The sequence below is a fragment of the Phaseolus vulgaris genome, chromosome 9 (genome assembly GCF_051622355.1).
Source record: "Phaseolus vulgaris cultivar YP4 chromosome 9, ASM5162235v1, whole genome shotgun sequence".
In the NCBI taxonomy this organism is placed as follows: Eukaryota; Viridiplantae; Streptophyta; class Magnoliopsida; order Fabales; family Fabaceae; genus Phaseolus; species Phaseolus vulgaris.
The window spans coordinates 29,018,627-29,030,000 of record NC_143506.1 but is presented as its reverse complement, the minus strand read 5'-3'; the positions used below and the strand labels follow the sequence as shown (position 1 = coordinate 29,030,000).

General features: G+C 33.2%; 2 protein-coding genes and 1 long non-coding RNA gene across 3 annotated transcripts in view; 1 reads left to right on the top strand and 2 right to left on the bottom strand.

The window, feature by feature from the left end:
- LOC150025248 (uncharacterized) overlaps positions 1-1,508 on the top strand; it is a 5,279-nt gene extending 3,771 nt beyond the window's left edge. The window contains exons 2-3 of the mRNA XM_090295526.1: positions 893-1,161; positions 1,246-1,508. Coding sequence (XP_090151652.1) covers positions 893-1,161; positions 1,246-1,485 — 509 coding nt within the window. The 3' untranslated portion in view covers positions 1,486-1,508. The remainder of the gene's footprint in view (positions 1-892; positions 1,162-1,245) is intronic.
- Positions 1,509-2,859: 1,351 nt separating this feature from the next.
- On the bottom strand, positions 2,860-4,189 carry LOC150025247 (uncharacterized). Its single transcript, XM_090295683.1, has 3 exons — positions 4,142-4,189; positions 3,736-3,962; positions 2,860-3,292 (listed from the first exon to the last, which is right to left on the bottom strand). The coding sequence occupies exons 1-3, from the start codon at positions 4,187-4,189 to the stop codon at positions 2,860-2,862; spliced, it is 708 nt and encodes a 235-aa protein (XP_090151809.1).
- A 5,622-nt stretch (positions 4,190-9,811) lies between these two features.
- LOC137822617 (uncharacterized) lies at positions 9,812-10,978 on the bottom strand. Its single transcript, XR_011082947.2, has 2 exons — positions 10,857-10,978; positions 9,812-10,586 (listed from the first exon to the last, which is right to left on the bottom strand). It is a non-coding gene; the product is annotated as an uncharacterized LOC137822617 (long non-coding RNA).
- Positions 10,979-11,374: the final 396 nt, after the last annotated feature.

The following is an 11,374-nucleotide window of genomic DNA, read 5'->3' as shown; positions in this document are numbered from 1 at the left end:
AAACTTGGCAGCAGTTTGTCAATATTCGACAAACTGAAAAATGGCAGGTTAGTATCACTTTTATATTTGAATATAGTTTATATTAACGTATTACTAAATTTTGAGTGTTATGATAGGAGGTTCGAAACAAAGCAAAAGCCAATCAGGCACATAATGATACCCCACACCTATTGTCTCGTGGTGGTTATAAGTTGCTAGAGCAGAGGATGCTTGAAGAAAAGATTAAAGCACGTTCTACTTCCATTGAGGAAATGAATAGTGTAGATTCTTTAAGACCTCCATCCCCACCACTCCGACATGAGATGTGGAAGGGTGCCCGTATAAACACATTAGGGACATGGAGTTCTAAGTCTACAGAAGAAACAGTTGAACGCATTGTAAGTTTGACAATTTCTTTTCAATGTGTTATTTTAAATTCTATGTGTTATTTTAAATTCAATGTGTTGAAGTTTGTCAATTTCTTTTCATTTGTTTTAGGATTCTCTTAATGAGCAATCAACACAGGGGACTTTTAAACCATGTGGTCGCAATGATATTCTTAATGTTGCTCTCGGACGACCTGAACACCCTGGACGTGTTCGTGTAGCTGGATATGGGGTTGGGATTCGGTCATACTTTGGACCTCCATCACACAGCAAGGAACAATTGTCCAATGAACCTAGCCAAGAGTATTTACTACAACTACGTGAGCAGTTAAAGGCTGAGGTAACTCAAGAGCTTAAAGAAAGCTTCATGGAGGAGTTTAGTGCGCGAATGGAAATGGAGTTCAAAAAGCGGTTGGAGGGTTTAGGACACTCACAGCAACCACCTACTATGGTAGAAGATGAACCACCTCCGCCTCCTATTAAGAAAGTCAGCACTAAAGGGAGTTGTTCGGCAGTTGATCTATCAGGGGATGACTTTGGCTCAACTAGCCAATGCGAATTATATGTTGAGTGTAATTCCTCAACCCGATTCGTTGCCTTGGGTAAGTGTTATGAAGGGGTCACAATGTTACACAATGTGCCTCTTTCTTCTAATTTGATGAAGGTCACGGTGGAGAAGGTCCTTTATGGTGATCTTGCAGTTCCTGTGCCGACATCAGAGGTGACAATTGTGGCAGAGGCATTACATACTTTCGTTGCCTGGCCTAGACATCTCGTCAGACCTATAGACTCTATGGTATATATTTGCACTAATACTAATACAATTATGATATATTACATTCTAACTAATTTAAGTATTTTTTGTTTTGATGAGTAGCAGGAACCTAAGACAAATTTGCCTCTGGGAAAGAAGAAAATAGTCTCCATTGATGATCCTCTGGCGGCATTGGTGGAAGTTGCTACAGCTTTAGATACAACCGTCTTAGAGGTTCCATGGGATGCCAATGTTTTTGGAAGGCATAGTAATCTACCGTTGTACGTTCACATGTCTGATTTGTTGGACCTTGCATCCGGAGATCAAGAGATTAACATAACAGTTCTGCAATTATGGATGATGTAAGTTCAAATTTTAAATTCTTTATACTTTTGATTTATTAAATATACTAGTACTAACTTATTGAAATTTAGGTATCTTTCTGGATTATGCTTTGATGAGGGGAAACATAATATATATGGGTTTTTAGACCCTCAAATCACTCAATCAATTGGAAACAAGAAGTCGGAAACACAAACATACATCACCACTGCCTTAAAGAATGGTGGAAAACACATTTATTTTGCTCCGTACATCCATGAGTAAGTTCTTATTTATTAAATAAGTTTTAATAAATTATTGAAATAAGAGAAACTAATTAACTGATTTGTTATACAGGCGTCATTGGCAACTATTGATCATATCTGTTCAAGATCATACCGCTGCATGGTTTTGCTCCTTGCATAAAAAACCTCCTGCCTATTTTAAAAACATTATAGATAGGTACGACAGTTTCATTTAACATTTATTATTACTTATATATTATATAATGTTATGTATTCTAACATGAAATCTTATTATTTTAGTGCTTACTCTGGATATAATATGTTGTGTGGGAGGAGAACTTCAAACGCACAAAAACTCACTTGGATGTACCTTAAGGTATTTAAAGTATATTTGTTCACTTAATTTAATGTGTTTCACTCATTCATTTAATACATTTATTTTCACATGCAGTCCAACAGGCAACCTCAAAATTATGAGTGCGGTTATTATGTTATGCAGTGGATGTTGACTATTTTGCAAGCTGAAATTAAGAAAGGTTGGGATAAGGTAATACCTCAATACAATAAACACTTTAAAATTTGAGATTTATTAATCATGCACTAATTCAAAATATTTCAAATGTCACAGTTGTTCAACGACCAACACCCGCTAGATTTAGAAGCATTGGAGTATGTGAGAACAACATGGTCAAAGTATTTTGTAACCATGTATAACACTCTAGTATAGATAAATCATTACAATGACAAATTTTTTCATATATTACCAAACTTTTTTGTATTATGTTATAATTTGTTGTATGTAATTTTTATATTTAAATTATGATTTGAAATGTTTTTATTTTCTGGAATTGAAAACTTTATGCAGGTTATTTGAGATTTTTTTAAAAATAAAATTTTTTATTTTTTTTTAATCAATACTTATAACGACGGTTCCTAGAGGAACCGTCTTTGAAAGTCACTTAATTTTTTTTTAAGAAAATAGGAACCACCTTTAACGACGGTTTTCACAACCGTCGTTATAAGTCCATACCTTTTAACGACGGTTCCCAGAACCGTCGTTAAAAATTCATATCTTTTAACGACACCTATAATAACGACGGTTCTGGAACCGTCTTTAAATGTCGATTTTAACCGTCGTTAATTTACCTTTTTGTACTAGTGTATGTGGATTTAATCAAGTACTAATCACATATTCAGTAAATATAGGACATGGTGAACAAACAACATTAAATGCCTCCACACGATGTTCATAGGACTCTACATTTTCACAATCAACAATAAATTCCCAAGATTCCATCATTTGATCCCATGCCTCTTTTGGATGAACAATCATTTTACATTTTGCTTTAACATTTTTATCAATGTGAAAACGATATAACAAATTAGCAGTTTCGGGAAACACAACATTTATTGCATTCATTAGAGCAATATCTCTATCACTAACCACAACCTTTGGGTATGAATCAACTCTAAAAAACAAACTTTTCAACTTCTTAGGGGCCCATACAAAGTTATGATGACGTTCTGATGCGAGTAACATAAATGTAGCACTGAAGGTCAATCCCGTTGAGGTAACACCAACAACTTCAAACAAGGGCATCTTATACCTATTAGTTTTGTACGTATTGTCCATCATAAATACAATGTTAAAGGCATTCAATAGCTTCACTAAATCAAGGTGTGTCCAAAATAAATCTTGCACAACATTCGTCCCTTCTTCAAACCTAGACCAATGGACATACATATCTCGCTCAAGTAACATCATCGATTGTTGCATTTCAGTTCTATCACCTCGTACTGATTTTCGTACAAATGTCATGCATTATAAACTTGCTTTATTGTGGTCACATTTTTCTCATTATTCTCTTTCATTGTTAGCAAAATATTTTTGGGCTTCACCGAATTGTCTATCATGTCCATAAGCATTGAATTCTCACTACATGTGAACCTACTAGCATATGGATGACCCACCAATGTATTTTCCAACTCATGACTATGAGACCCACAAATTAATTTTTATATCCATCTTTCACCACTCTTTACTAGATACCCTCGTAATCTGAAAGGACAACCACATTTCCTAGTTCTACTCTCAGTAACCTGTAAATTCTTCTTATATCGTTTGTATTTACCTCCTGTCTCACAACCTAATAATACAAATGTCTTCCTTCCTTGTTGACCAGTTGAAGTATCCAATCTCAATATCACAATAACAAAACCAAAGTGAAACGCAACTTTTCTAACCCACATCAAGAGCTCATCTCGAGTACAAAATACCTACAAAAGTTATCATAACAAATTTACCAATTAACAAACAACCTAAACATACTTTACAAACTTAACTTTACCTCATTTGTAGTAAATGCATTTGTACATTCATATCCCTTCGATATATTGTCTATTGCTTTGTTACATAATGACTTCTCAATATCATCATCATGTAGACCGTCTCACACATCAACCCCATCATATAGTTCTTGTTCAAATTTTTCACTATTGTCCATGCTTCTACAAATAAAAAAAAATAAAACTAAATCATTGCATTATGGATCCATGAATCCATAAGTCAAACAATTCATTTCGGATCCAGCAATCCATAATTCAAAAAAACCATTCTGGATCTAGAAATCCATACCTCAAAATATGCATTCTAGATCACGAAATCTGTAATTCAAATTACGCATTCCGGATTCATAAATCCATAATACAAAAAAAGCATTCTGGATCCATCAATCCGTAACAAAAATTAGGCTTCCAGATTCAACAATCTAGAAATCAATAATTTATGAAAACTTAGCTTCTGGAACACCCCCTCATCCAGAAAACAAAATTTAATCAATTACGGATTGATGAATCTATAGCACATTACCGGATCCCGATTTTCGGTAACCACAAAATCTTCATAACCACCAATGCTCCTAAAAAATACTTAATTCTTACCTCTATAACCCAAGCAACACTTTCGCAACGTAGCCTACTCTTCCACCTTGCTTTGAACAACTACATATACCCTCCACCAATAGTTGATATTCAATGGTGAAGATGAACAGTGGAAAATAAAGTTCAGCACGGTGCCCCTTTTCAAATAATAGGTCAAGGTTGGTTTTGGGATATTTAAAATTGTGGGGGTGCAGGAAGAAAAACGTGGGATTGCGGAAGAAAAAGCCAACATATGGATTTAGATTTAAAATCTTATCCAAATATTTGGATTTGGATTGGATTTGGATTTTTAAAAATCAAATCCATGATCACCCTTAGTTGTATCATTGACCAAATTAGATTAATATCATAATGGTTGGATTGGGTTGGGTTATATGGCCCAACTCCTTTGTTAAATGAAAAATAATAATTTGATTTACTCATTTTTATAAATGAAGATAGCAACAAAAAATTCTTCGCTGATTGTTCTTCCTTTGCAACAAAAAGAGTTCTTTTTTGTCTCCGACAACTCTGGTGTCTCTGACAACTCTGGTGTCTCCGATGACTACAACGCTTCGAGTAACTTCTGCACCTCCCGCTATTTTTACTTGTGAACTGAAGTGTCCCGTGCCTCATGTTGCTCCAACGTGTGCTTCCATTCTAATATTATTTCGTCGTTGCTGCCTTCGTCGTCATTCGCACATTCTGGTCATCCACCTCAAGTTCAAGCTTCGTTGTTGTTGGAGAGGAGAAGGACATTCGTCTATGGTGCAGGTTTGTGGGTAAAAAGATTAAAATTAGGGTTAACTCAAGTGACCAGACCCAGTTCACACCTAAATCCAGAAAAAAAACCCAAGTCGTGATACGAAATCGTTTTATGATTCATATGATTCACACAGTACAACTACAATACACAAGAAAATATGATTATTGTTAGGATTCATATCACAAACATTTGAAACTATGTCTTATTGTGAATCTTACACTATTTAATACCATGTTTCTATGAACAAATGTATTTTTCAAGCATGATTACTGAAAAGGTTTTAAAGATTATTATGTTTTGACATATTCTCTGAATATAAAAACTTGAAAAAGTTTTAAAGCCAAGATTAATTCGGAATCTCTCTTAAAAGCTTATAGGAAACCTGGGAAGTTGAAATAATTTTTTTTTTTTTTTATCTAAACGAAAGGATATTAATAACGCAGAAGCCTAAATTTTAAAAATAACTAACTAACCAAGTCTTTATGAGAAAAATAAAAACTATTTTTATTTGCTATGTTTAATTATTCTTTGTATAAAAAATCTCTTTAATCCATGTGTCGGTTGACACTTCTCAAATAGAGATATTGTGACTTTGTATCCTACAATTAGAGTTAGGTACTTTGATTTAAGTATATAATTACCAATATAATTAATAGGTAGCGTTAGTGTAAACTTTAAATTTATGACATTTTTTATGTAGATTATTTTCATCTGATTCATATAACTTAGGGACTAAAATGAGTTTAGTCCACGAAGAGTGTGAACTCACATACCACCATTTCAAGCTAATTACATTAAAAATTACCTTTATAATTTAAATTAAAGAATTCAAGGTGTTTTAAATGTTATTTATACAGTGAAAAAACACGAAAGAATCAACTAAGGTCAAACAATATTTTGATAAAAAAAATCGATGTTAATGTGTTTTTAAGTTGAATACACTTTTTCTATCTAGATGTTTATAGATTTTTTAAACATTTGAACGTATGTTTAATTAAAAAAATAATTTTGGTGTTTTCGAGATAAGTCAATTTGTATAAACGAGTTTTACAAAAGAAGAACTATTCTTAATAAGGTGTGTGATGCATTACAAGTGTGTGGTTGATGGAATGATTGGAGTGACAGCAGAAATGGAGTGAAGACGAGGCACCGAAGTTGAGAGAAGATGAGAGAATTTTGTGAGGTTGAAGGTGCAATGAAGGGAAAGAGTCTATCCTTATTTAAATATCTTAATTATCTAAACATCATAAATATACCATGATATATCGAAATATACGAAGACTATATCGTTTAATTAGGAACCTTAAAGTTTCAATGAAGTTATCACAAAGCTAGAATGATGTGATGTCATCATAAAAGAAATATAAGCTTTAGAACAAAACAAAAACATGAAAGTTAACTGAAATACCTCATGGAGAAAAATCCATTGGGTGTAAGTAGGTTTATAAGATAAAATATAATGTCAAAGGAGACATAGAAAGTTATTAGCTATTTCAGCCACACAAAACTGGTATTTAGAGAAATGGATGTTAAGAACACTTTCCTTCGTGAAGAACTAAGTGATGAAGTTTATATGCTACCACCACTAGAAATCAAAGTTAAAGTTGGGAAGGTTTGCATACTTACAAAATCCTTATAGAATCTCAAACAAGAAAGTAGACAACGATTTGCCAAACTTACTTCTTTTTACAACAGCATTGGTTTTTTACAATTTGTTTTTAATCACTCATTATTTATAAAGAAAACTGAAAAATAATTTTACTACATTATTAGTATATGTGGATTATATAATCCTTTCAAGAAACTCAATCTTTGAAATAACGAAAGTGACACAACTGTTGGATAAAACCTTCAAAGTCAAAGCCTTAGGGAACTTGAAACTTTTCCTCGGATTGGAAATTGCTAGAACCAAGGACGATATACATGTTTCACAACACAAATATGCTCTTGATGTGATATCTGATGCAGGTCTTCTTGTAGTCAAACTATGTTCCACACTAATTATTAAAGGTATGAAGAATATTTTTAATGAAGGTAATCCTTTAGAAGATATTACTTCCTATCAAAAACTTATTGAAAGGCTAATATACCTTACTAATAAAAGACCAGACATAAGCTATGTCATGCAGTTTTTTAGTCAGTTCATGCATGCACCCACATTGGAACATCACATTGCTACTCACCGTGTATTGAGATACATTAAAGGAGCACCTGAACAAGGTTTGTTCTTTCCTAGCCACTCCAACTTACAACTAAAGGCTTTTTGTGATTCGGAGTGGGCAACTTGCCCCTCAACTAGAAGATCTACAACTGGATTTTGTGTGTTTCTTGATTCATCTTTTTAGTCAGCTGGAAATCCAAGAAGCAATCCACTGTTTCACGATCGTCTTTCGAGACTAAATATCATGCTTTCACTACTCTTACTTGGGAGATTCAATGGCTAACTTACTTGATCAATGAGTTCAAAATAAAAATTAAGACACATGCAGTTGTTTATTGTGACAACCAATTTGTAAGTTGCATTGCCTTCACTCCAAACTTTCACGAGAGAACTAAACACGCAGAAATAGATTGTCACATTATTTGGGAGAAACTTCAATCCAAACTCTTGCATATCCTTCCCATTTCCAACCATCAACAAGTTGTGAATGTTTTTACTAAACTCTTGAACAAAGAATGTTTGCAGCAACAGTCTCCCAACTCGGTTTGAAGGATATCTATCACAGAGCTTGTGGGGTATTAAAATCTAACATAGAGTAACTTTACATAAAGCATTGTATGCGTGTTTTTTGCTTTTACTTTTTATCTATTTTTTCTCTCATTCTTTTCTCACTAAAGCATATATTATTGCTTACCCGTGATCATCTGCTCCTCTACCATGAGTGCTCCTCTACTATGCATACGAGATCTCAATCTATACCCCTAGCACAAATTTTCCAATTATTTGGTGTTTACTCTTCCCATATCAATGAATTTCATTTTCCCCTTCCTTTGTTACTATAAAGTGGGTGAAGACTATTTTTCCAAACTCTTTTGTAATAATTACTTCCCTGCACCCAATGATTCTAGACCCGTACCCAATCAACTTTTGAAATTTCAAAATTGACTTTCATTCCAAAATTGAAAATCCAATACATTTCGAAAAAGAAAATCTAGATTAAATTTGTGTGTTTTGAAAAAGAAATTCTAGAATAAAATTGGGAAACCAAAACAATTTTAGAATAAAAAAGTACATTCTAAAATATAAAAAATATATTTCAAAATATCAAATTCAAAATACATTTTCAGTTGTATACTACGCTTATTTAGAAATTACGTAGCATATTTCCCGTCGGTGATTGGATAGAGGTCTAACTTGACTTTATTGGGTGGAGGAAGTCATTGCCAACTTTTGCGCCATGTCTGCATCCGTTGATGTACCGTTGCTGCGAATAGTAGCTGCAGATTGCAGGAGATCCACATGATTTGTTTATTAATCATTCACATGACTTTCCTGTTCTAAGTTCAACAAAAAAACATGAGATCTAAATAACAACACCTATAAAAAAATAGTAAATCTCACATTTAAAACGTTTTAGTAAATTTATAATACTATATGTTTCTTCAGGGAAGTTATTAGATGTTGAAATAAGAAAATATGTGTGATATATTTTGTAAAATAGCGTGGGTATTTTCGAAGTTATCACCTATTAATATATTTGTTGTAAATTATACATATTGCTTAACATGAGTAGGATAGAAGACAATGAATGATTTATCTACCAATGAACATAGTGGGGACGATAGAGCAAAAGAAATAAGTGTTGCTAAGAGCGTTTTATGTCTATATACAACTGACTAAGAAAAAGACAAGTCACATGATAACGATTTATCTCTGTACTAGTAGTATATTGACAGCGTAACAGAAAAGTCTATTATTATCCACGGAATATTTGCAAAGACCATTATCTACTATAATATCTATGCACAGGTAGTAAGACAAAGATAAGATAATGATTTATCCACCACATTTGAAGATCCACAATGGCCAAAAATCTTAAGATAACAGTGTACATTCAAGTACCAGAACCACATCATAGTTAGAGTCCAAACCAAAATACAATGAAACAACCAGCAACAGGTAAATGAACTAGTGTTGTATCCATTTGATAAGATAGCAGGAAAAAAGATAAAGAAACATTCACTGTTTCCTTGTTCGCATTCTTTGGGCTCAAAATCTGTCCTAAGATACCAGCTGTCTGCAAGGATAAGTGTTCTAACAAAATTATTCATTGAATTTGGAAAGAATATATAAACTATCTTTATATAAACCAATCCAATAAATAAAAATAGTACACGATTCAACAATGAAATTATTGTTTTAATCTAACAATTAGAGCTAAACATGTGAAACACTGAAAATAAGTGTCTGTGAGTGAGTCAGAACATTGTACAGATTAGATGATTGAATAACAAAGATCTCTTAGATACATTGATAACTGGGCATTTAGTTTCCCATGAAAAAACTAGAAATTATTTTGAAAGTAACTTAAATTTAGATACAAATCATGAATCTGCAGTGGGAAAGCAGACATAAAGGAATATCTAGTGATGTTATTACATCCTACAGAAAGGCAAATTTAGGCACAAAGTCAGCTAAGCAGACATAAGAAGAAAGAGGAGGCAGTTTGAATAGGTCTATGTTGTTACAATTTGTACATTCTCAGAAACATGAGTTTGTTGTTCTCTTACTGAAAGAACCAATGTTCTACAAATGGGACAAATGGGTGTGTGGAGAATCCAGGAGTCTATACAGTGCACATGGAAGGTGTGGTTGCAATTGGGCAACAACCTGCACACATCACCAACCTTGAAACTGTCCAAGCAAACAACACAATCCACGAGGCTGCACCCTCTTCTCTCTGCTGATGCTGCTGCCTCCTCGTACACAAAGCAAGGAAGGTTTTTGAGGTCACCAATGTTGTCTCCACCCAACATTCTTTTCATTCTATTCATGTTCTGCCCCTGTTGATTACCTTCATTAGTATCCCCTCTGAAGGCTCTCCCCACGATGCAGACATGGATAACCACCAAAATCGCTATCCCCACAAACAATATTATCAAAGAAATCACAATCTCCATCACAATAATCTTGCCCAATTTTCTCTCACTGGGTACCTAACCTTATTTTTCTTCAAACTTTGATGGGTCTGATTCTGACCAAATATGTTTGCTCCCTAAAGACAACAAATTAAAACTCGGGTCAAACAACCACCGATTGCAGCAACGGTGAACCACTGGTTGCTTTCATCACAGCGCATATTATATATATATATATATATATATATATATATATATATATATATATATGTTCAATATTTATGATAATATATATCCTAAAGAAGAAAGAAAACTAATTAGAAGACTTAGAATTATTACTATCAATAGAAAAAATAGCAATCAGAAAACTGAAATTCTTTTTCTTATTGTTGTTGGGTGGTTAGAACCTGAATCAGGTGTCATCTACAGTGTGAAGATCAGTTCGACGAGTACTGAAGCTCACTAGAATCCAAAACAGAGCTAAATAAGGTGATAACAATGAGAAATGTGAACTTGGTGATTGCTTTTATTGTGTTAGGGTGAGATAATTTCCTTCAAGAATTGAGTAAAATATGGAAGATGGAATATAATAGTTTTGAGAAGATTTGAATCAAACTTTGTAAGTAAAAGTGAAACTTAAGATATGTAAATTATGATTGAGAAAATTAAAAAGAACCTCAAGAGAAATCTGAGTTGATACAGATTTGGAAGAGAAGATCGATGAAGTGGTTATTAGTAGAAGTTAGTCAAATGAACACTTCAAGCATAACAATTCAAAACACCATGACACACATCCAAGATAATCATCAATTTTTAGTGTGATATGAAATTCATCAAAATTTGATAATTTTTCAAATATTTACTGTCAATGTAATTAATATACATATATAGTAGGATTAACATCCTTTTAAACAAAAATATATTT